At 49.4% G+C, this 25,965-nt stretch overlaps 1 protein-coding gene across 1 annotated transcript; it reads right to left on the bottom strand.

Annotated features, from left to right (window-relative positions):
- Positions 1 to 317: 317 nt before the first annotated feature.
- DPT (dermatopontin) lies at positions 318 to 24,910 on the bottom strand. The gene is made up of 4 exons (XM_047076419.1): positions 24,588 to 24,910; positions 12,517 to 12,642; positions 3,299 to 3,406; positions 318 to 384 (listed from the first exon to the last, which is right to left on the bottom strand). The coding sequence occupies exons 1-4, from the start codon at positions 24,890 to 24,892 to the stop codon at positions 318 to 320; spliced, it is 606 nt and encodes a 201-aa protein (XP_046932375.1). The 5' UTR covers positions 24,893 to 24,910.
- Between the last annotated feature and the right edge of the window lie 1,055 nt (positions 24,911 to 25,965).

Below are 25,965 nucleotides of genomic sequence, written 5' to 3'. Positions count from 1 at the left end.
GCTCCTGGAACCAGGCATTTTTCCGGCTGTGAGCATGCCCACTGTATATGCAGTGTGCAAGAAAGCCATTGTCAGTCACGTGAAACGGTTGCTATGGAACGTGCGGAAAGTGAGAACACGATTTAATTGTGGATTTTATTAGAAGTGTGATACTAGTCAGGAAGGCCCAGAAAGCTGGCGCTGTGGCCACTAACCAGCTCAGGGAGAAGAAAAGAGCAGCAGAAACCGCTTTGGAGCTCCAGCTGACGTGGACCTGTGTGGACATCCTCCGGTCTCCTGGCCCCGTTCCCCTCGCCCAGATTTGGTAGGTGGAAGCTCTAAACATTCGCAAATTCACAGTCATAGTCGGTCATTCGGCACATTATGAACTTCCACTGGCGATCCCTGTGGGGAGAGAGTCAAAAGGCAAGCCAGTGAGGACTATCGCTGCCGAGGGAGAAGCAGCGAATGACTTTTGGAGGATTTAGGAACCGAAGGGGCACCTAATCTCATGTCGATCTCTACGAAGTCTCTAGAAAACCGACAGGTAATCCATCTGTGAGGTCAGGAGTTCTCGACACCTCCTTGGTCAGGGCAGGTCGCACCTTGCAGGTGACTGACAGGTTCCTGGCCACGTGGAGGTCCCGTTTGTCACCCGGGGTCTGCTGGCCACTGCTCTGTCCCATGAGTACCTCCAGGACAAATAGGTGCACAGTTTGGAATAAAAGCATTTATTTAGCATCGTCTCCTTTCCACTGTAAAGAATCTTCTTTTCCATGGGCCATCCATTTGCTCATTTATTCATTTACTAAATGCTTCCCGAGTTCTAGGCTCCACACCATACACTGTGTGTTTCCATTCAGAAAACACCATGACGGGGAAATGAAGTGGGGGGCCCACAACCCTAAACCCCCATGAAGCGAACAAGAAAATGCCCGCCATCCACACACGGCGGAAATTGCATCGCGTATTCGTCCTAGAGGTCAGGCACGCGGATGAAAGGCCATAGCATTGTTCCATTGGGGAAAATGAGGTGTGGTGGGTACATTTCAATGGATGTTCTTTGCTAAGGGCAAGCCTACGTTCTTTGTTCACCCATTTAACTGCGCATTTAACTGCATATATATACGTATATACTGCGTATATTTTTGAGCGCCTGCGTGGTGCTTTTCTGGCATAATAATACCGCCTAACAGCGATATGACAATTATACCCGCTATTTGCGGAGCAACTTTGGTACACCCAGCATCACACTGGTGCACGGGTTTGCTCGTTTAACCTTGACAGTGATTCATGGGTTTAAGTGAAGAAGCAGACTCCGAGAAATACGTGCCTTTCCTTAAGATAACTAGGCGGTGATTTCAGATTCCAAGAGTGTTGAACTCAAATCTTGCCCTTTCTCCTGTCCCACGATACCAACTGTAACTACGTGCCCGTAACCCCACCGGAGGACATGGCTGTCGCATCCTTTGCAAAGTCCCAACGAAGGGCAAAAATAAAAACCCATTCCATCCGTGGTCACGCAGATCCTTCCAAACCGCAGCCTGTCGTTTAATCTTAGAATTATCCTTCTCCCCTTTCAACCTGCCAGCCTACTTCCCAGTTATCGTGAACAATAACCGATCCCGAGGTCTCCATCCAGCCTCCGATCTGGAAGGTAGTTCTGGGAGATACCTCTGGCCAGCAGCTCTGGGGCGGGCTGCTCAGTCTGAGTCCGGATTTGGAATTCTGAGTCTGTTGTTTCAAGTCATTTGCTTAAAATCATTGGCAGGAGGGTCTCCCAGTTGCTCCCCAAGGGGTTTTTTAGTTGTCACAGCTATGGGGGAGGGGAGGTTGCTAGTGCCATCTAGTGATAGGGGTCAGGGATGCCGCTAAACATCTGGAATGCCTGGACCGGCGCCTGCAACAGAGAATCATCTGGCCCCAGATATCTACAGCACTCAGGCTGAGCAACTCCATACCAAGAAGAACCCACTATGATTTGCATATGGAAGGAAAGCCCCTGCCCAGTAGGTCGGTCCTGCCCTGACAATATTTCTCCAAGGAGGTGGCCTTAGCATCTTTCAACAGAGCTGAAGGAACCCACATTGTGGATCTTTAAGCCACTGACTGTTAGCGACAGCAGAAAATCTCAAGGGCACGTTCATAGTAAACAAACGCGTGACACGGTATCTCAGTTTTCCAAGGTCCTGGGTTAATCCCCATAACTGATAAATTTCAAGCCAATGGGAATTGAGTATTTTAACCACCAACATATATGTCTTTTGTAGTGATTTTGGATGGTATTCTTTCCATATTGTAGTCTTTCCTGCCTTCTTAAACAGGCAATGCAGAGCTAATTTTCCTGTTGATGTGGAGACGTCACAAGAATACTGAATGCCCTGCTATACTGTTACCCAGTCTGCCCTCTGGGATGGCACAGCCACTGATTTTCACCAGGCTCCCCTGGTTTTTGAGTTCTCAGGTCTTTTCTTCTCTTAAAAATAGTGTGTGTGTGTGTGTGTGTGTGTGTGTGTGTGTGATGCCATTTGGCGATTTCTTCTCCCTGGTGAAGAGTTTCATTCTAAGCACTACTTTCCCTGATCATTTTTAGACTTTGTGCTTCTAGAAAATAGACAACTAAGCTAGTTTAAAATGTGTCTAAAATAAGAACGATTAATGTGTGAGAAATGAAGGGTTCCCTTATGAATAAACATAAAGGTTCTTTGATGATGGAGCCTGAACCATGTCGGGTGCCTTTTCAGAGCTGCTTAATGTTTGTTCTTTTGTTTTTTGTGTTTTGTTTGTCAAATCCTGGGCCATGTTAAATACGATCACTTCAGTTAGGTGAGATGTCGTTTCATTTAAAAGCATAAATTTCCCCGAAAGGTAAGCCACAGTCACACTCATCATAGTCCATTATTGAATGAGTCAATGTAAGTTTTGTTCTGTTTGCAAAACACGTATGGGTGACTTCTTGGGAATTCATATGCTGTGTGAGGCGATTATCACCTGACAGAAAGTCCCTGAATTTATAGGGAAAGCGCTCTCTGAAGTCGAGTGAAAGGCAGAGCTTAGAACATCATGGGAGACTTAGCTGGGGTTTTCCTTCTCTGGAGCGGCCTGGAACCCATCATTATTTCCAAGGGTGAGCGGCTCCATGAAATGGTTGATGAGAATATCTCCATTCCCACAGCTGTCCATTGCCCTGGCAACCTCTCCCTTAATTCTAGACCAAGGAGGAAATAAACTAGAGAAAACCCCGGATGGAAGTTCCTGCTGACACGGTCCTTGCTGGGGTCCCCAGTTCCTTGGACTCCTAGCCCCTGGGCAGGCTCACCTTTCCACTGCAGAGAAGGTGGTGGTCGCTCCTCGCATATAGTAGTCGTAATTGTAGGAAATCATGTCCATTTCTTCCCCATAGTGGCCTGGATATTCTGTGGTCAGCCTATGCGGGAAGAAGAAAAGTTTAGAGGAAGAAACACTATCATTACAAAGAAGAGAGGGCATCTGAACATCACGGGAAATCCAAGCCAGAGTTTGATGGCCTCCAGTAAACCTTTCCAGGTTGCAGAAAGGCGATGGGCAGTTGCCTCCCACTTCTCATCTTCCTTCTTCTTGCCATTAAACTACACACTGAAAAAGATGTAGATAACTCCTTGGGCCTTGAGGAAGTATTAATTAATATCACGAGTAGTCTGTTCCAGACAAGTCTACTGGAATCGTGTTTCCAAACTGTGGATTGTGACTTCTTAGTGGATCATGAAATCAACTCACCTGGTTATTTCCAAGTGAGGTTTAAAACATAGGGGCGCTTGGGTGGCTCAGTCGGTTAAGCATCCCACTTCAGCTCAGGTCATGATCTCGCGGTTCGTGGGTTCGAGCCCCGTGTCAGGGCTCAGAGCCCAGAGCCTGTTTCAGATTCTGTGTCTCCCTCTCTCTCTCTGCCCCTCCCCCGCTCACGCCCTGACTCTCCCTCTCTCTCAAAAATAAATAAACATTAAAAATAAAAATAAAAAAATAAAAAGTAGAATAGGAAATATCAGAGCACATGCTGAAGGTTGTGTACGTGTGTGTAAAAACTTTGTTTCAAATATACTGTATATGTGTGTGTAATTATGATGTATGCCTGGTGTGATAGTTTAGTATGTATTTTTTTACTGTGAGTCATGATTAAAGGGTTTGAAAAATATTAAAATAATATTTAATCCCCACAAAGGTAGTCTTTTCCTTGTCCACTATTGTTTTGTGGCACCTGGAACAGTTCCTTCTATGTAGTAGGTATTTGCTGAACAAATAAATGGCCTCGGGAGAGTCACTTAATCTCAATTTCCCGGCATAGAGAAGAATGAAAACTACCTTATGAGTTTGTTATTGGAACTAATACTCGTATGTGTGATGTGCAAATGGTAGAAGTTGAGCCATAAGGAGCAATTTGTTTCTTCTTCCTCCTCCTTTTTCTTCCTTCTCCTCCAAGATTAGGTTGATCCCAGGCCTCCCTAAAAGTAGGTTTGCTGTGGTCCACCCTGGAATCAATCTAGAACCTCCCGAGGCTCGTAAGGGGACCTTCAGGACCAAAAAGGGTCCTTTCAGTGTGAAATGGGCGTGCCAAAGTCTTCATCTGCATCTCCAAGGCAGTTAGTGAGTGTCAATAATTTCATCCGATTTGGATTCACCAGGTCATTGTGCGTTATTGTATATCTGTTGATGATCCAAAGACCTTCCATTATGTGGACTTAGTATTGCAATGATTGTCATGAAATCTTGAAAAGACTGATTTATAAACTGGAAGGGCTCGGAGGAGGATCTCAGAGCTTGGCTGCAGCAAGATCAATGGTTAGCTCAGGATAACGTGGGGTTAGCTAGAGCCCCAAAAGCCCGTTCTCGAGGCTCACAATTCGTCTTCACATTATATAGTTGCCCTCCTTCTGAGACTTTTCTCAAGACATAATTATGCTCCATTGGGATGCCAAGCCCAACCCAGGGGGGGTTATATGTGTTTTTGCCTAATGTGTTCATGAAAGAAAATTAGACTCTGCTAATTCAGAAATCTATTCAGTGCTTCTAAAGGGACCCAGAACAGGAACTTCCCTTTCTAATGAAAGTGTTAAATGACTCATAAATGGACTTAATAGGGCCTCACTTGGATCCCATTGGTTTCTGATCCACGAGGATTCTAACAAGTGCTAAAGTTTATCCAAAAAAAAAAAAAAAAAAAGAGGCATTGGTTGAGAATGTTAATGATGCAAATTAGGATTAAAAGAAATGGGGTAGGAGGTGTTTTCCTTACTTCAGGGAACGTAAAATATTTTCCGGAACTTTGAAACACTCTTTGGATACAATGCATGAAAGCTAAGTGCCAAATAGTTTTATATGTGTGAAGGCAGAATCTACATATGGCAATACTCTATTGAGCTAAATCCAATTACTAAAATTATTTGGAAATGACCAGGCTAGATATTTATTTGTTTTTAAATTTTTACTGATCTGACCTCAGATTACTTGGTTAGTTAAACAAATTTGGACTAACGTGGAAAAGAGAGGCTTGCATTAAAAAAAATCACGAAGTTCTAAGCTTCAAAGGGGAAAAATGTATCCAATACTTTAACTAGCATTTTCTATTGCTTTATTTTTGGTAGTGATCAGATACAGGTCCCCTGATCAACTGGACAGTTGGTCTCTGTGGGGGACTGCGATCCAGTAAATTTCTAGATTGCCCCAGAGAAGGCGTGCATGCTCAGTACATTTCTGTCTCTGGTACCGCCGGGTTTTTGTTTTATTTGATGTTTGGTTCTTGTTGTTATTTTGTTCCAAAACTGTGAGATCAAGTTTGGACTCTCTTACCGGACCCTGGATTAACGGGGCCAGGGAAGGAATTTACATATTGATGGAAATTATGCCTGCTCTCTGACGCTAAAAATGTAGAGAAAGAAATGGCCCAAGTCATGAGTGGGAAGTGAACAACTCAAAGACCATCCATAGAGGGAACTACTGTTTCAGTACGATCCAGGATCCTGAGTTTTAGAACCAAATAGATGTGTCGCCATTTTAGTTCTTGATGGTGTTGGGCACACACAACACGTCTTAATAGAGGAAAGCCCCAGCAATAGCTTCTATGAGAGAAAAGAAAGAATGTAAACTTTCATAGCTGGACACTGAAACAGGGGCGTGGGGACTTGTCAGGACATCAAAAGAACCTATAAGGAAGCAGAAAAACACTGAAATGGGTAGATTATTGAAGGTCTCTATTGGGATCCTCACATACTCCCTTACACAGAACTGTGTGTGTGTGCGCGCGTGTGTGTATGTGTGTGTGCGTTCCTCCTATCACTTTGGATGAATGACTACTGGGGTACACTTTCTCCCCCCATGATACCTACCTCCATACATAACTACATACGTAAATGATACCCCATTTACGCCATCTGCAGGCAAGACAAAGAACTTGACCGAGAACTTGCAAAGTGAGGGAAACTAAGCGAGAACTCGATAACGTAGAACCCCTTTACAACTTCCTGTGTTAGATGGGGTCGAGCGAGATGGAAAGAAATTAAATAACATCTCACTTACGAGCCGAAGAAAACTCAAACTGAAGGGATTTTTAAGATTGATAGAGGAGATTCTCATCTAAGATTCTCATCTAAGATTAAAGCCCTGAAATTATCAACAGACCCAACTAGAGTCAAAACAGGGCTGCTGCGGTGTTCGTTACCATTGATGGAGCCACAGCCGACAGATGTCCCTGCTCCTTTTGCTGTGAGAATGGGGCGTATCACAGAGCCAGGCCCAGATATATGTTATCACAGCCATTTCAAAAGAGGGAGTAGAGCTACGATTTAGTTGGATAAAGAGGTCAGTCTTACTGGTTGTTACAGGTTTGGCTGAGGACCGGGTTTAATAAAGGAAAGGGTTTTAAATCTATTCCTTGGCAGAGAGTGACTCAGTGTAAAACCCTAACAAAATCCACCTCTATCATCGATTACGGGGCCGTTGAACCTACAGTCAAACGTCGCAGCCCCAGGATCGGTTTCCCACCCGCCTGATCTGCTGGCGGTGGGGACAACTGGATTATACGACGGCCTCCTGCAGGCTGCTGTCGGGCCGTGTGCCCCACCGATGTGCACACGGACAACGGGGCCTTGTCTCGTGGCCCCGAGTCAGCGAGGACCACGTCCCCAACCTTATCCCGCCGCGTGGGACGGCAGGGTTGCACACACCACAGCCTCCTGAAGGTAAAAGCTGGAAGAACAACCCAGCTTTTACAAATTAACGCGTCAGGATGGGCGCTTCAGCTTCTGTCTAAACAAGAATAAACTGAGGATGTTTTCTGACCCATTCTTTGGTGAGTAGCCCACGTTCAATCGACATTTTAGAGAAGCTGCTTCTGGTCAGTCCAACCTCTAATCCTGTTTTCCTCCTGTTTCCTCCACTTCCCAATCGGCACCTTATTTTTTTATTTTATTTTATTTTATTTTATTTTATTTATTTTTATTTCATAGTTTGAGAGGGAGGGGAGAGAGAGAGAGAGCGAGCAGGGGAGGGACAGAAAGAGAGGGAGACAGAGAATCCCAAGCAGCCTCCACGCTGTTAGCTCAGAGCCTAATGCTGCGTTCGAACCCGCGAACCGTGGGATCATGACCTGAGCTGAAATCAAGAGTCAGATGCTTAACCAACGGAGCCACCCAGGTGCCTTGTGCACCTTATTTTAAATACCCTCTTCTAATGTCCTATTACTTGTCGGCCCCACATACGTGGCATTTAATTACAATAACAGGATCCCACAAATATGTCTTTTTTTCACGATGATGACCAATGCGGTGAACTCCTTAAGGGGACAGTGGCCCCCACGGTGGCGTGAAGGAGAAATTCAGCATTTGTAGAACTGATGTGTTGAGGTTGGCTGACGTTCTACATCCGGCTACAAAGAGGTTGTCCCTCTCCGGCAGGCAAATCACGGAGAAGTTTGTTTTTGCTTTTGTTTTTTTTTTTTAAATAAACAATCTGTTCACGATCAATCCTCTTGCACAAAGCTATTCCAGGCAAGCCAGCAGGCATGAGGATATTTCAGGTTGGATTAATTTGCTAATGGCCTGGCATCTCCAATAGGAGCCTCATCAGAACCTGTCTGAATTATTTGCGCAAAGATGTGCAAAGACCCAAATGCAGTTATGCATGAAGGAAAGCACCTGCGAAGGAACAGCCACCTGGCTTCTCCCCCAGAGAGCTGGGGAACTGGCCCTGTGGGGCTGAAGGCCCAGGTCTCTGCCGTCACCCAAGTGCCATCCTCTGTGGAGAGACCTTAGACCCTGAAGGGAGGAAAAAAAAGAACCTCGGATGCTCATGTTGACCTTCTCCTGGCGTTTTGGAGATTTAGATCGCAAAAGGTTCAAATACGTATCACAGCACATGGAAATGCGGTTCCAGAGACATCTCTGACTTCAGTCAGAAGAGGAGAACCGCTAAATATTTTCCCAATTGCTCTCTTGGAACTGAATTTCCAGCTCACTGGCCACGCCCAGGGCTGCTCAGCAAACACATTTATTTCCACGCTTCCTGGCTCTCATCAGCCACATTGCATCACGGTCGCCCTGGTCTTCAACACTGAGAGGAACAACTCCGCGTCCCACATCTCTGCCCCAGCTCACATCACCCCCTTCTCTGCTGTTTTCCCTTCTAGAGGCCCCGCCGCCTTACTCCCTGGTACTTCGCCCCTGTGGGTCTTAGTTTCTCCTCTGGATTGAGAGAGCTCAGCACTGCGTGCGGAGCGTAGGGCTGGGAGGCAGCTGGACCTGCTTGAAGTAAACAGCGGGCGCATGCTAGGTGCTCAAGACATAAAGGGTACCGTCGTCATCCTTCCTGGGAACTGAATCCAAGTCTCTAAATGGTAACCTATTTTATATCCATTCACATTCACTGGCTGCTGAGGCAAAATTAATGGAAGGAGTGATGGTCTCTAGACTCCAGTAAAGGCAAGCGGACTAGCTAGAATGACGCAACAGATTATGTCTATCGCCGCGAGGCTTGCCTTGTTCTGAGGAGCTACGGGGCCTGGCCTTGGGGTGGCCGACGCTCACTCGCCAACGAGCCACACCTCTGAAATTGCTGCTTTTGAACTTTGAGCCCAGGGTGGGGGTGGTGGGGGGAAACGCATCACTGCCATGCAGGCAGCACATACAATTTCTCAAGTGCAAAACACTGTGAACAGCCGCTCGGGCTGATGAAAGGTGTGACTGATTCTGCTCAGGCTCAGAGCGGCTGTTGTCCCCCTAAAGGAGCGCTTGGGGCCTCAGGCAATGCGAGGCAGCCACTGTTCATAGAGGAAGTGACTAAACTCAATGCGAGTTGCTTTAAAATGGGAGCGGAAGGGAAAAAAAGTGGTTAGAGAGGGAGGGAGCCAAAACATAAGAGACTCTTAAAAACTGAGAACAAACTGAGGGTTTATGGGGGGTGGGAGGGAGGGGTGGGTGGGTGATGGGCATTGAGGAGGGCACCTTTTGGGATGAGCACTGGGTGTTGTATGGAAACCAATTTGACAATAAATTTCATATTAAAAAAAATGCAACATCCGGTCCTATTGTCTCAAAGCGTGGGTGTCTCCACCTCTCTGATACTGGCTCCCAATGGCTCGGAGGAACCAGTGTAGAAGCCGCCTTTCTTCCCAGACTCTGGGCACAGCGCTGAGCAGGGGCGGGGGTGACAGACACAGCAGTGGAGGTGCCTGTGACGTCATTCTTGTCCCTGCCATGACTTCAGGCAAACACCACCCATCTTGTATTGAAATCTGAACCACGAGACCCAGAGTTGAAGGTTAGTTTGATCGAGTGCTCTAGAGTGGGGGGGAGAAGAGTGTTCTGGTAAGCTGATTTCGTTGTTGTGGACTTGAGCTATCTGGGCATTAAGGAAAATATTCTCTGGCGTCAGACTCGAGCTTCAGGGAGAGGGGAGCTGGGCAGCAGAGAGTATGACGTGCGAGAGTCATGGGACGTCTGGGTTGGAGGAGAACTGAACATGTCGTCTATATTGATTCTGAGGAAGAACATTATTCTTTGTCCATCCAAACATACTATGCAATGAACGTAATGAAAGGCCACAGGTCTGGAGAAGAACCATGAGAAAAAGGAAATAGATGCTCAATTCAAAACCGTTGGTTCCTGGGACCCATCGTCTACACGTGGCCGGCGTCACCTGCCGATGGGGGACGTTCTGGTACATGGCAGGCAGCAGCTGTAGCTGCTGGGAGCCTGGGGATTATTAACACACAGGCTCCGAAGGGTTGTGGCTCCGTCAGCGACATGTGTTTGTGGTTTGCAGACAACTGGACAAAGATTTTGAATTCTCACATGTAAATAAAGACGTGTAAGATGTACATATGGAACCCATCCAGTGGGGACTGTTTAGTGACAGCGTGTCTGAATCTATCAGAAATTCTCTCTTTTGCTCTACTCTCTAATGAGAAACTTCAGTCTGAAGCGAGAGCAGCACCTCGGTCCGAACTAAACAAATGAATCTCTCGCTCATCTGGGAGGTGGTGGGGTGATTTGTGTTTTTTTTTCTCTCCCTGCAAGAGCGGTGCTATTTCTGAATCCTTGAAGGCCTGCACACACAAAGAGGATAGATGCTCATTTAGCGAGTTCCAAACAGTGTCGGGCTCAGTGCAGCAGATCGGCTTTCAAAGCGGGAGAAAAAAAACATCCCCCCACACATGCGTCTAGTTCCCCGGGAGGTAATTCAAGCCAGTTTAAGTGACAGAAGGGGAGGCTACATATTGGAAGGTTATCAGCGGTTTTCACCGTGGGAAGGTGTGCGAAAACACTCCTCACCCCGACAGGCTGTTAAAAGGATCAAAGAAAACAACGCGCGTGGAAAAATCCTTCTCAACTAGAAAACGTCATCCTAACAGTGTCAGGTTTCACCACGGTTCCTGTTCCTATGGGCTTGCAACATTCATCCTAGAAATTGATGAAGGGCCTGTTTTGTGCCAGGCAGTCCTTGGTGAACGAGACCTAATTTTTGCCCTAGAGACTTCATTCAGTTTAGAAAGACATATAATAGAAGGAACGTCATGACTCAGTCAATTTAAAGACATGATATAAGGAACGTCATGACTCAGGCAATTCAAAGATGCCACTAAGATGTCTAGACAGCCCAGTGGGATAGTGAGTGCATGTGGCAATCTCACTTTGCAGCTTCTCCAAGTTTTCCTTGGGACAGCCAAGGTAGCTCTCGGTTCTGACACCATGCAGTCAGAATAGATGCAGCTAAGCAAAGCATTCCTCGGAGGGGCTTGCCTCCAAGTTGACTTGGAGGTTGACTTGGTGGGGGTGGCCTCTGTCGGCCGACTCGGGCCAGGAAGATTGGGGAAAGCCCCATTTCTCAGGTCACAGTGGGCAGGCTCCTACCTCCTTCTCTCTCTCAGTGGGGCCCAGTCATCTTTCGGACCCTCATCCTCTCTTTGGAAACAATTCTGGGCATCTGGTTGCCCTTTGCAAAAGCACCTTTGGAGTCAAGGAATTTTTAGGGCTCAAAACAACCTCAAAGATCTTTTGGTGGCTTTCGGGAGTTTAAGGACTCCTGGAAATTCTCTGTAAACTTTTGTTTAAACACGCCGAAGACAGGATCTATAGCTTTCATGAGATTCTTAAAAACCTCAGAGATCCAGAAAAGATGGCTAGACTTGAGACCCCGTAGAGAAGGAAAGTGACTTTCTAGAGATGTCACAGTGGACGAGGAGGAAGGCTGGGGGAGGAGGGGAGGGAGGGAGAGGACACGTCAACACAGAGACACAACCTCAAGCTTCTTGTTGCCCCATCAGGGTTTCCACGCTGTGCCACCACGCACGGGCTTTAGGTCCTTGCCTTTGGGACCTGTCACAGTTCTAGTCTATGTCCTAGTCATGCCTGTGCACCTGCCACGGTGGGGTAAGAACTGCTTTATGGAGGCAGCTGTGGAGAGTTGGAGGAGGCCCCTGCTCCATCATATGGAATCTGGATTTTCTAGTCACCATAACTTTGGACAGAAAAATGTTAAGCCTTTGGAACTGCCCATCCTCAGAGCCACGCAGGCATCTGTGGAGGAACTCTGGTTGCAGAAGACAGCATAACCTGCAAGGCTGCCCTTTCTGGCATCACACGGCAGAGAGATAAATCACTTGAGTGAGCCACCCTTCAAATGTTGCCACTTTGGGATCCATTTGTCCAAGGCGGAAATGCCGGGCTTGTTTGCACACCCAGGAACTTGGGACAAGTTCTAGAGGTGACATCCCCATGAAACAGCTGGGTGACTTCGGACAAGTGACTTCCTTGTCCTATCGTTCTGTCTGTTTTCTTTCCTGCCAAAAGAGGGGTGTGGGCGCATTGGGTTGGCGACCTGTAAGGTCCCTCCCTGCTTGGATATTATTCTAGCCTTTTCCTTAATTTTATTTGTTCATTGCCTTCTATATGCTGGCTGTTGCATTCTAAGCTTGTCTGTGACCGCCCAGGCTTATCTGAAGCCAGAAACATGGACCAGAGCACCCCCCAAGCTCCCCTCTGGACTCCAGGCTCCTTCCGCCAGGCTCACCAGCAGGAATATGGACATCTCTTGCTGTAGCGACAGCAGTAAAACTGCCATTCCCGATCCAGCACGGACTCAAAATAGCGGCTCTGGAACCCCGCCACCAGCCCATTGTTGGAGCACGTCTGGTACCTGAAGAGAAGAGAACAATCCAAAGTGAATTAACGACAGAGACACCCAAGACCCCAGCTGCCACCGTTACCACGCCAGGCCATGCTTTGACTGACCTAGATTCCCAACAACGTATTCCATTTGTATGCAAACAGTCAAGATTTTGTTATATTTGTAGAAATCACATTACGCTCACCATTAAAATTCACATGATTCAGAATCTTTCAGCTGAAGGAAACTTGGGGAACACTGTTCCCGACAGACTTCTACGAATGTAGAGTTGGATAGAAGAGAGCGTGAATGGATGGAGGCACTTACCCAGGAGTCTTCCTACCTCCCGCTAAACCATAAGCTCTACCTGGTCAGAGCAGATTTGGGTCAGATTTATCCCCAGTGCCCACGGTGGGTCCTGGTATATGGAGGCACCGCCACAGGGTGGTGACAGGCCAACTGGGCCTCAAACCGGGCCTCAAACTCCCTGGATGAGCATTTTTCCTGCCTGAGACGCTGCGTTCTAATTCTTCACAGAAGGCAACCCCTCCTTTCTGGTCCACAGACCCTCCCCTCGACAGCGGGCGTGGTCACCCTTTCCTTGTCGCTGGGCCCTCACTCTGGGGATTGGCCCCTTTTCCCTTCACAGCGCCTTCCTCACTAAGCGTTGGTTTTGGACGGTGTGTGATCATTTCTTCCTTTGTCCCACCTCCTTTGCCCCATTTCCTCTCTCCCACCCCCCCCAAATCACACTGGGGCCTGAAGGTTGCCACCTCCAGCTGATACTGAGGACACTGTTCTCCACCTGGCCACAGAGGGCTCCCATCCCATGGAGGGTGGGGTCGCTCACAAGTCCTTCCAAAATAAGTCTTTAGCTCCTTCGGATTCTCTGCATTCCCCACCCATCCGGCCACAGAGCCCGATCCCTCTCTCGAGTGAGCGGAGCAGGCAGTTGTCTCTGCGTCCTGGCCTGACAGCTGCCGGAACACAACCCCGTTTTCCCAAGTACCGGTACGTTTCCAGAAACGATCACAGATAAAGAATAAGTGCTCCGTGCTGACGGGTGGGAGGGGCCGTGCTGACACACAAACTAGAAAACCATCGGTGGTGACGGGTTTCACGTGATTCTTTGGAAGTGCTAGAAACGATCTTGTGGATCTGACGACACTAGCTATTAAATATATTTCATGGCTCTGATTGGAAAGCTTCTGTCCTTTTGGCTCATCTATTATTCACGTATCCATTCATGCATCAAATATGCGTGTATATGGTCATTCATCCACCGGACACACATGGACCCCAGTACTCTTACTCTTGCATCCATCTCCGTGCTTCCGTGTGGAGAGAACTGAGACCTGGGCTTGGTGTTTGGCCAGCCATGCAGATTAGCCTGGGTTGCTGTCCCTGGAACTTGCAACAGGTGCCGGGACCCTAGAGACCTCAGCACCAGGAGCTCAGGAACGCAGATGAAAATGCCGTTGACGCGCTAGCCTTCTCTGCCCTACTGTTGCCCACATCTTATCAGAAGCAGTACCCCCTTGGGAAGATGCCTGGCATGTGTTGGAAGCCACGTGATTGGAATGGGCTGCCGGGCTCTGGGGCAGTGGAGTGCCCAAGATGGTCTACGATAGCCTCATTCTGGCAGCGTGAGTGAGAGCTTTTCAATAGAAAGCGCTAAAAGTTGTCCACGAAGCTTCTGGTGTCTTCTTTCTTACCATCACTACAATTCTGGCTTCCTCTATAAAAAAACAAAAAATGTTCCTTCTCAGAACTGAGCCAGGCTGTGGTTTCCCTGTGGCTGTTGTTCCATTGTTCTGGTTTGTCAGAGGCACTCAGATCACCATGGGGACAGGGTTCTCAGGGTGATCATTTCCCTCAGCAAGAGAAGCTGACCTGAGCCCGTGGAGTCCCGGTGCTGAAGGCATTCCTTGTCCTGTGACTTCTCCGCCGGCGGTCAGCCAGGCAGCTGGCCCCACCGTCCCGTAGGGCAAGTGTGCCTGTCACTCCCTCATTCGCCACCTCAGGAAGGCTGCCCTGTGAAGATCATTTGGACACGACAGGCACGGGGCGTAAGACCGTGTGGTAAAAGTTAGAGAACCACACAGGGCTCGCCTCTCCTACCTTCTGTCCCGTCACCTACACGTGTTGCTAGAGTGAGCCTGCACCGGGGTTTTGGTAGTGCGTGTGGCCAAGCCATGAAATTATTCCTCCCTGAAGTGGATTTTTGTCGGGGTCCATTTTCACTCTCACGTGGCGATCGGCAGAGCAGAAAGGCTAACAGCATAGGATATGCTGCCGGACCAAGTGCTCCAACCACCCCCAGCTGTGTCACCTTGGGTGGGTTTCGTAGCCTCCAACAGCCTCGGTTTTCTCATTTGCAAAACGGGCATAATAATCGCACATACTTATGTAGGTTATCGTGAAGACGAAATAACACCACGCAGATAAAATCCTGGCGCTTACTAAATGACTTATTATTGACGCTTTTGACGGTTGCTCGGTCATTTATTATTGCCACCATACTTTCATTTCGTCCACTTGACGACTGTTGAGCATACGCAACGAAAGCAGCCTCGGCTCCCCAGTCTCCGGTCAGAGGAAAGCTGGTGGACTCCAGTGCATTCTTTGAGGGTCTGTTTCCCTAAAACAAAGCTCACGGGGGTTGGATGCCTTGGTTGTAGACACACACCCACTTGGGGTTTTTTTTTTTAATTTTTTTTAAATATGTATTTGATTTTTGACAGAGAGAGACAGAGCCTGCGCCGGGGAGGGGCAGAGGGAGAGGGAGACGCAGAATCCGAAGCAGGCTCCAGGCTCCGAGCTGTCGGCACAGAGCCCGACGTGGGGCCCGAACTCACGGACCGTGAGACCGTGACCCGAGCCGAAGTCGGTCGCTCAACCGACTGAGCCGCCCAGGTGCCCCAACACACACACCACTTTGTAGTATAGATACTTAGGTCTCACTTATCACCCCCAGTAGAAGGTAAAATCCTTAAGGGACAGCTTGATCTTTAGTTTGAAGTCCCCACAGTGCCTGACACAAGGGGTCTAGCAGATGTTTAACAGAAGAACGAACGAAAGGATGACTGATGACGGAGTTGACTTGGGAGAGCCCATCGCTTAGACCCAGAAAGGACCCTGAAACTACCCCCCCCATGAAGTTTCCAGAACCCAAGTGAGTGATCATCTCCCCACATCCACCTTCGCCCTCAGGAACCAAGCCTCCTCAGGCTGAGGGTGTCAACTGAATAGAGCTTTGGGCATTCCTCCCCTCCCTCCTGGCAACTTTCGATCTTTTCTGAAAGCACCTTATTTGACAAGAGTCACTTAAACATTTGGCCACAAGCTGCACACGGAGCAGGCAGGGGAGAAGAAGGGTGAGGGTGGCTGTAGAGGGGAGGGGTGCAGGGGAGCAGGGGAGGGCTGGCATGGCTCGAGTGATTCAAACCAGCCGTTAACAATGGTTAGTGATGGGGGCGCCTGGGTGGCTCAGTCATTTGAGTGTCCTGCTCTTGACTTTGGCTCCAGCCACGATCCCAGGGTCATGGGGTTGAGCCCTGCATCAGGCTCTGTGCGGACAGCGGGGAGCCTTGTTGGGATTCTCTCTTCCCTCTCTCTGCCCCTCACCTGCTCGTGTGCTCTCTCTCTTGCAAAATAAATAAACATTAAGAAAAAGAAGTGGTTGGTGATGAAAAGACACAACAGAGGCTCTGCTCCCCTTTCCGGCACCTGTGCGATGCTCCTGAAGGGGCCTACGGGAGGATAAGGACCCAAGCCCGTAGGCTTCTGGGTGGCTTATGACGGGACCCCATGGAAGCCCTGGGCCCAGATTCCCTGAGAACCTCGGGGTGCCCTGCTTCAGAGGCTGTCTACTCCCCACGTCGGAAGGCAGCCTTTCCTTTCACCAACCCCGTGAAGGCCGGAGGCTCGGTTTTGTCTCACAACCTGGATCATCGTTGGCCCGGCTCCCCCTGACGGGAGAAACTTTCCAGAAGGTAGACTAGGAGGCAGTTACTTAGTCCCCCCCTTACGATCCTCAGGGAGGGACCTTCTCTGGGAAGTGGCCTTTGGAAAATGGCTTGTCTCGGGCCTGTTGCCCCGAAAGCAGAGACAGAAAACGTTCTCCTGTATCTGCCGCCGTCCAACAAAGAAGCATGCAGGGGAAGAGCTTTTGTTGAGGTCTGTGCCTGTCCTGTCCTTACCAGGCCGTGCGGAGCCTCACCCAAGTTACCGTGAAGATCGAATGAAAGAACGCCTGCAAAAGTCTTGGCCAAGACAGAAACCGGAAAAGCCGGTGTTGGGGAGATGGTGTGAGACACGGGGACCCGGCCTCCTTCACTCCGCCAAACTTCTCCCCCAACCCGGCTTGAGGAGGGCTCAAGTCCCCCCAAGAGAGACTCGGTATTTTGGAGTGAAGCCTCGATTCCCGCTAATTCTCTTTTCCCCAGAATAATCCTTTGGGTTCCTCTAAGGCATTTATACCAGAGTTCACAGGGCTTTAGAATGTTTCTTAAGTCTTTCAACAGACCCTCATGAGAACTTCCTCTGTGCCTGGTGCTATCCTCGGTCTTTCCAGAGGGCTGTGCTGGGAAGCACTCACTGTGGAAATTCAGACAGTGGGGAGAAGAAGGGGGTTGACACTAAAGGCAGAGAAGAAAAATGAGAGACCAGGTGGGGACCTTGGGACAGGGAAGCGGCCAGGGGCAGAGACGAACCCAGTTTAGGGGCAAAGTGTGACAGTGCAGAGTTTTTGGAGGTCAGTGCCGCACCGCTGAGTACTGGGCCTCCTGCCACAATGGTGGAGACGCGAACTACCTATTTAAATAATGTCGAGCTGTCCGCAGGCTGTTCTCTGCCTGCCCGCGTCTGGGGAAGAGTTCTGCCGTCTTCTCTGTCCCGGTTTCATGTCTGCTGGCCTGTCTGCCAGGTTTCCAGATGGGGAAGCACGAATGGCCTGCTGAACAGCTTTTCTGGATAAAAAGACACAGGCCAGGACCGAGGGAGAAAGACAAATTCTCCCCACAATACAAACTCCAGCCCCGTTTTGGAAAAACACAAGAAGTCAAGGCTACCCCGAAGGCCTCTGAGAAGATGCAGATGAGCTTCTATGATGGATTTATGGCCTGAGATCAGCTATGGCCTGGGAATAATTTCAGGTCACGTGGGGACTGCAGGCTCAGCCACGGGAGACCTTGAACATCAATTATCGCAATGTTTGTTGACCAGGAGCTCTAACGCTACCTCCAGGTCTAACTGAAACTGTGACAAATATTCCAGACGCTCGTAATGTACATTTAAATATTCATAGATCAGAACCGAATTGCATGTTCCTAAAACAAAATGGTACGTACCCATCAGGGGTCTTTGTAAGCCCTGTAAGCCCGATTTATATTTCAGCGCCAGCTGTCCAATTCAAACTGAGTTTCGGTTTCTACAGAGTAGTCGTAAGAGTAAAAAGAAGCGACCTTTGCCGGGGACTCTCCATGTGCCAGCCGTTGTGCTCAGCACTGTCTCTGTGTTCGTTATTTCAATCATCCAAACAATCCTGTGAAATGGCTTGAATAACCAGTCTCCCCCTTCCCCCCCCCACCACTCGCATTTGGTACACAAGGATACTCAGGTTGGGAGAGGTTAAGTGATTCCCCCAAGGACACACAGCCAGGAATGCCTACAATATTATCGAAGGTGCTTATCACAACAATTCTAGGGGGTTGTCTTTGTAGAGGTAGAAACTGGGTCTTGGAACGTGGACATGATTTGCGTCAGCAGTGGGGGAGGGGGCAGCGTTTTAAGAATGGTCCTGTTTGGGGGCGCCTGGGTGGCGCGGTCGGTTAAGCGTCCGACTTCAGCCAGGTCACGATCTCGCGGTCCGTGAGTTCGAGCCCCGCGTCGGGCTCTGGGCTGATGGCTCACAGCCTGGAGCCTGCTTCCGATTCTGTGTCTCCCTCTCTCTCTGCCCCTCCCCCGTTCATGGTCTGTCTCTCTCTGTCCCAAAAATAAATAAACGTTGAAAAAAAAATGTAAAAAAAAAAAGAATGGTCCTGTTTGACTCCAAAAATTACCTCTCCACTGCTTCAAAGAAACACACACGCGGACGCACAGAAGAAGCAATCCTAAGTCTGTGGGTCAGACTTATTTACTGGGAAAATTATGTCTGACAAGTACCCCGGCAGGAGCAAACCCCCTACCGGAGGAGGGAAGCTTTGCCATCCTGATCAGCCCAACCAAGAGCCAAGTTCGCGGAACTCAAGGTTTCCCCCAGACGATTGATTCCTAGTACTTAGAGGCGCGACCTAGATGGAAAGTTGGCAAGAATCCTGGATCTGCCATAACCCTCCTCCCACACTTGCCTCCTTGCCTCCAGAAGTCATTCTTCGGTGGATGGGATATCATCGTCAGCCCAGCACTCACCACGGCTCCATCCAAGCACAAAAACAATGCCGACCTTTCACATCCGCCGTCAGCGCTGTGGCATCAGACTGTCTGGCTTGGGCCCCCCTCGCTCTGCTACTCATCAGCTCGGAGCCGGCAAGTCTCCCAACGCTCTGAGCTACAGTCTCTCATCTGCGAAACCGGGAAATAGTAAGGCCTGCCTCCCAGTATTACCGTGAGGAACAAGTAAGATTAGATAGACCATGAGGAAGCCAAGGGCGTACGTAGACTGTATATCATTTGTCTTCAGGTTCCCGGAGTCTGGCAAAGTTTGTGATGATGAGCATTTGGTAGTGAATGAATGAGCAAAGGAACGTATAAATGGGGAATGTTTATAAACTCCAAAGCGTCACATAAATTAGGCCAAGGGTAATAGCTCCTATGCCGAATGTATTTCTGGCTCTCTTGGCCTTTATTCCTCTTATACAAAGCAAGGAGACTGCTGTGGATTATTCTCAAGATCCCTCCCAGCTCTGGGCTTCTTCGACTCTGTTGCCGTTTCCTCATAAACTCCCGGTACATACCCTACTAGCCTGCATCGTTGTTTTCAAATATCTTTTTAGTTTGAAATAGGTGCAGATTTACAGAGGAGTCGTTCCCTTGACCTTCTGTCTCAGAACTCCGGTGCCTTGATGAACACCAAGGAAGTGACATCAGTACGGCCCTAACGTCCGGACCTCACTTGGAATTTCGCCGGTTTTCACACTAATGCCCTTTTGCTGTTCCGAGATCCAGCCCGGAATCCATATGGCACTGGGGCTCTGTGGCTTTTGAGATAAAGAGCTCACTACTGTATTTTCTTTTTTTTTTTTTTTTTTTTTTTGAAGCTTATGGGGACGTTAACATTTGGGGGGGGTGGGAGAGTGGAAGGTAAAAAAGAATTTATCTTAAGTGGGTCAGCCATCCTTTGTATGTTTTAGAGAACTTTGGGAAATCTCAAAAGACCATCCGCAAAGGCACCTCGTCACAGTGAGACGTGAACAATAAAGTTGGGCCTTATATTACGGACAGTGGAATACCGAGACTCAAAAATGGAAACCAAACGGCGTCCCCTGCGGAAAAATCCGCAGGCTTCTTTGGTGAGGGCGGTGGGAACACCGGCTGGGATTGGGACTGCCCAAGCCACTAACGAGTCAGATTTAGTCTTGCATACGTATTTAGTGGGCCTGCTTTGCACAAGCCTTATCCACGGCGCTGGAGAATATTCTACGCAGCACTGAATAGGACGAAGTCCCTACATTTGCGAAGCCTGTTTTCAAGGAGACGAGCAATATACAAATACACATTGGCTAATGACAGGTGCACCACCGCAAACATAAAGCGGGTTGGGGAGTGGAGGGTGAGAAACGTGAGTTTAGAGACGGTGGTCTGAGGAAGGATCTCTGAGGAGGCAGGCACTGTGTGTCCTGAGTGCTCAGAACCACAGATCAGGAGGGCTTGCCCCGTACGACCCAGAGCCCTGGTCTCCATTAGAATTGGAACACTGAGATTATGGAAAAAACTGAGTTTCTGCCCACCAGTCCCAGGTTCAGACTGACGTGGGTGCTCCCACAGCTCTGTGGGAGAGTTATCCTTTCTCCTCTTCTCCATCACGTGGCTTGTCGTTCACGAACGGTTCGTTTTGCTTTGAATTCCCTTGCCTTTGGAGGCGCGTTGAGTAAGAAATTGAACTTGAATACGTTGAAATTGTCAGCTCTGATGGAAGCGGCCATTGCAAAAGGTCTTCCTGAGGTCCTTTGAAGTCCAGGGGAGGGGAGTGGAGGAAGAAAGCAGGTGCCAATAAACACAGTACTGTTCCTCTGAATGCAGGCTCCACGCAAAGGTGGCTTGTCCAAACCCAGCCTCAGCAGATTCCAGAATCTCTGAACCTTTACTGACCACCCAGGATGTGCCGGGCATCTGTTTACATTTAGATTTGGAGTTCCCGTATACACGTAGGGTTCCTCTACACATTTTTCCTTGCACCCCTATTGCGAAGCGGGTGTTACACCTTTCTTTCTTTCTAGAATGAATGCGCAGGACCACAGGGCCGGCAGATGATAGAAACAGGAGCTGTGAATCAGGGGTTTCCTGACTCTAAGACCAAAGCTCTTTCCACCGCATAACAGCTCAGCCTGACTAGAAAATTCCAACTTCATCTTGTTCCGCCCAGGACCAACATGTCCTACAGCTTGTGCTGTGTCAATTTAGAGAAGATTCCCTGGGAACAACACAGCCATGCCCTGAAACAGCAAAATGCCACGCTTGGGACCTAGGTAGAGCCTCCTGGTGGTCATCAGTTGGGGAGCCAGGATCCACACACCAGAATCCGGCACAATGGTTTCTACAGAGAAACCATAGCAAACAGCAGTGTTACGAGCCGCTCAGCCACGGTTGGAGCACCTTTCAAATCTGTGCTCTTATTAGCAAGCGTCTTTATTTTTTTTACTTATTTTTTTTTATTATTATTATTTTTTAGCAAGCGTCTTTAGTAGATCTTATGTATTGTTGTCATACCTGTGCTCGAGATTCCTCCTGCCTCTTAAAATAAACCGGCAAGCTGAGTCAGTTATACAAGGCGGCCAAATTGCTTTTGGATACTAGCCCTTTATCCGATACGTCATTTGCAAATATCTTCTCCCGTTCTGTCGGTTGCCTTTTAGTTTCGTTGATTGTTTCCTTTGCAGTGCGGAAGCTTTTTATCTTGGTGAGGTCCCAACAGTTCATTTTTGGTTTTCGTTCCCTTGCCTTTGGAGACGTGTCGAGTTAAGAAATTGCTGTGGTTTCTATATACAATGGAATACTACTTGGCAACGAGAAAGAATGAAATCTGGCCATTTGTAGCAACGTGGATGGAACTGGAAAGTATTATGCTAAGTGAAGTAAGTCAGGCAGAGAAAGACAGATACCATATGTTTTCACTCATAGGTGGATCCTGAGAAACTTAACGGAAGACCATGGGGGAGGGGAAGGAGGGGGGAAAAAGTTACAGAGAGGGAGGGAGGCAAAACACAAGAAACTCTTAAATGCTGAGAACAAACTGAGGGTGGATGGGGGGCGGGGGAGGGGGGAAGTGGGTGATGGGCATTGAGGGCATCTGTCGGGATGAGCAATGGGTGTTGTATGGAAACCATTCTGACAATAAGTTATATTTAATATACATATATATATATATAAAAAAGGCAGCCAAATTGCGCAAAACCATCAACGACTCTTTCCCCAGAGCAGATTACAAGCTTGCAGCCCGTGGGAAGACGTAACTGCCCCTCAGCCTACAAACAAATCCTTCCTTTCAGAGTTTTCACTGACAATGAAGTCTCAACTCGAGGCAATAATCATCTAAAAACAAGCCTCTGGGGTAATTGGTGTTGGTCCTGGGGCAGCCGAGGTTTACCGTAAAGGGGCTGTTTTTCATGGTTGTGCATTTTTAACTCTGTGATTAGCTGAGTAGCAAGCTGGCAAGTTTAAAACTAAACATCATTTGCTTCCTCTGCCTAGCAGGGATAAACACAAGGATCAACAGAATGCCAGAAAAATCCAAGTGCGTTTTCAGGGCCAAACGGAGCGTGGGGCGCTGGAGATGTGGATTCTTCTGGGATCATGTAGTGGGGCCACTCATTTTCCAGATGAGGTGGGAACCCAGAGAGTTGAACCACTGGTCCAAGGTCACATGGTCTTTAGAGCCCGGATCCAAACCCAAGCCTTCTGACTCAGAGCCCAGGGCTTTTCCTTTGGGGTGAAGAAATCATCTCCGAGTGCCGTTTTACTCTGTCTCTAAAAAGGGGGATTAGAAAGGGGACCCATCCATATCATGGCCCCCCAGATGGAAGGACCAGGTGGAAGTATAACTGGGTTGGTCCTGAGCTCCAGGCCAGGCACTGGGACCTGCTTCAGGTCTTTGAGGTGAGGCTACATTCTGAGTTGGCCGCCTACCAGAAGGAGTTTGGGCTAATTACATCTGCTCACCGGAGGCAGTGGGGTAGACGGGGAAGGCCGGATGAAGGGCCCCACTTGCAGCTGCTTGTGGGACCCTCTCCCCATCCCTTCCACAGGCTGGCGGAACCCCTTGTCACTCATGGGTACCGAGCTGGTCCCCCGTCCTCCAGGGCCGGGCTTGTGCTCTGACCTTTGCAGATCCCATCCTCCCAGGATGAAGAACTGCCTTGAGTCCAGCCCTGGCCCCCCAGCTGAGCCAATGGCCCCCACTGGGCGGGGGCAGCGGGCTCTCAAATAGCTCATCACCGGGACCACGCACATCCACTTTGGAGTTAAGATCCAAATCCTGGCTCTAGCACTTTCCGGCTGAGGAAACACCTGGGTCTCTAGACCACAGTTTGTCTGCCTATAAAATGACTTAGAGATTTGTTTTGAGCACTAATGAGGTAAGCCATACAAAGCACTCAGCATGGTGCCAGCCCAGCGGAAGCACTCAGTAAACGGTGGCTGTTTTTACCACTCAGAGGTCCCTTCTCTTGCCTGGCTCCTCCGCGGGTCGCTGTCTTTGCCTCTTGGCCTCTCATCATGGTTCTGTCTGTTGACCGAGCGATCCCCCAGAGTTTGACCACCCCAACCCCCTCTATGCCACATGCCTGCTGGAACCTTCATAGAGCCCTGCCTTACAGCAGCCTCCCAGCTGGGCATCCTCCTCCCTGGACCTGCCTCCCCTAGGGCTGCCCTCCCCTCCCAACCTCCCAGGGCTCCCCTCCCCCTTCCCACCCACCCCCCCCTCCAGGGTTCCTGCCCCCAATCCAGGCTGAATGAATAACCAGCCTAGCCGTCAGTAGTACTGGGATGGGCTCCTGACCAAGTACTGGGGCTGGGACGGTCACACCCCACAGCGAATCATAGACTTGGACCGTGTCCATGCCATTGACTGTGGCGGAGCCCCATCAGGCAAAGAGCAGCCCTTCTCCCCCAACGGTTTTCCGTAAACTATTTTACGGCAGTGAAACCCACTTTCGGCTCGGGCAGAGAGAAGGGGCTCAGTATTGATAGTTGAGAGAGCACATCTTCTCAGGGCGGCGGAGAGGTTTTTCATTTGGCTTCTCTTTGCCTACGTTTCTCTGCCCCCCACCCCCCCATTCGCTTGCTCTCAGTTCATGTTTCTCAAACGGTCTGTGGGGAGGGGCCAGTCATTTCTTGTCCCCCGACAACCGTGCACCAGTCCTTTGGTGAAACACTAAAAATAAATTGCTGCGAAACGAAAACGCCGTCCGGACACCACAACGACGTTGGTTGTGGGCTCTAAAGTGTCTTAAAGACTGCCAATTTCCGTACTCCTCTGGTCTGCAGGCTGGGAACCTTCTCGCAGACCCAAAGCAGTCCCTGGACCAGATTACGAGGAGGGCGGCCTCTGGAAGGAACAGAGGCGCGGGGGAGCCCGTCTGCACTCCCCATCCTGGGTCTCTGTTGTCTGATGTCGCCGCTGGGCAGCGGCCCGGCCCCCACCCCCCCATGAAAGCTACAGTGCACTCCTGGCCTAGTCCTTGGAGACTGTGGTCAAGTCGATGCAGGGGGACAGATGTGCCACCAAGCCCCCACCCGAGAGCCCAGGCCGCCCTTACCACTCCATTCCAGCTCTGTTGATTTCCTCCCACCAGCACTCCGTGGGCTCCCCGAGGTTCTGGGGCGTGGGCATGCAGGCATAGTTCCACTGTCTGTCCGAGCCTTCTTTCTTGTTGAAGATGCTCCTCACGGCCACCACCACCTGCCCGTGGGGACACTGGTAGCTGAAGCCTTGCCGGTTCAGGTTGACCCACCCGTCATCACTATAGTCATGGTACTGTTGGTAGGGGTACCCGTAGTCACCATACTGGCCCCAGGCCACGGTGACCAGGGCCAGCAGCACCCACAGCCGAGCGAGGTCCATGCCGCCCGGGCTTCTGGCAAAAAACGTCACCCTAGGTCTGCGGGGCTGACCGTTTTATACAGCTGCCGCCGACATGTGGCTTCCAGATGTGGGAGAGCAGGTTCCAAGTGCACTGTGTCATTGCTGAAGCAAAACCTCAGCGTGGAGAGCCCGGGCCATGAGTCCGTCCAGCTCGTTTTAAGGTGGAATGCTAGGAAAATGTAAGGAACATACAAATGAAAGGAACTCCCTGGAGAAAGAACCACCCTGCGGGGAGATTATAAAGGCAAATGGCTTCACGCCCCTTAGAGGCGGTCACCTGAGACCGCAGGGTGTCTGCCCCTCGTCTCTCAGGACCTCACCTCCCTCTGCTCCCCTCCCCCAGCAAACCCCCCCGATTCATTCCCCCAACTAGCCTTCCAGGACCCCACGGGTACCCGGAGTGATTTCAAAACACCAAAATAGTAGGGATGAAGGGACGGAGTCATTTAGATTTCTGCAAGGCCAGATGCCCGGTTTCTTTGAAGTTCCCAGCCCAATGTCTTTTGACCTTGAGTGTGTGCACGTCGTGCCAGTTTGCAAGGCTGCTCTGTGAATTAGTAAGTCGCTCATGGAAGTGCTTCGGGCCCCGGGAAGCGAAGGTAGGCACCATCTCTGTTCTTGAGCAATCCCCTGAGCTGCTGAAATTGGACCACCCGCCCCCCCCCATCTACAAGCTGTGCTCTGCTCTCCAGTCTTAAAGAATTTAATCCGGATCATCTGAACTCATCCTTCAGTGTTTTTCCTCCATGTTGGGGGTTTTCTTTGTATTGAAGTATAATGTACATACAATAAAATTCATCTTTTAAAATGTTTAGCATACGGTCATTTAGCCCACACTGTAACTGAGATGTAGAACGGGTGCATCAGCCCCCGAATCCCTTTTAGACCCCCTCGGTGATCAAATCTTCCCCCATACCCTGTTCCTGGTAATCCCTGATCTACTTTCTGTCACTATATTGTTGAGATTTCCAGAATGTCCAGTAAATGGAATCATACGTAGTCTTTTGTGTCTGACTCCTTTGCCTTAGAATAATGCTTTCTAGATCAATCCA

This window comes from Lynx rufus, unplaced genomic scaffold (genome assembly GCF_022079265.1).
Source record: "Lynx rufus isolate CCGP_SWC_20201006 ecotype Redwood Valley unplaced genomic scaffold, mLynRuf1.p SCAF_15, whole genome shotgun sequence".
Classification (NCBI taxonomy): domain Eukaryota; kingdom Metazoa; phylum Chordata; class Mammalia; order Carnivora; family Felidae; genus Lynx; species Lynx rufus.
Note: the sequence above shows the minus strand (reverse complement) of the source record. Positions and strands in the feature narration are given on the sequence as shown.

What these genes read in the sequence shown, in the direction of transcription:
- DPT (XM_047076419.1), bottom strand. Translation starts at nt 24,892, where the DNA reads ATGGACCTCGCTCGGCTGTGGGTGCTGCTGGCCCTGGTCACCGTGGCC. An exon ending in AGATGTCCATATTCCTGCTG is followed by an intron (nt 3,407 to 12,516) that starts GTGAGCCTGGCG and finishes CTTCCCGCATAG; the next exon opens with GCTGACCACAGAATATCCAG. An exon ending in ACCTTCTCTGCAGTGGAAAG is followed by an intron (nt 385 to 3,298) that starts GTGAGCCTGCCC and finishes CTCTCCCCACAG; the next exon opens with GGATCGCCAGTGGAAGTTCA.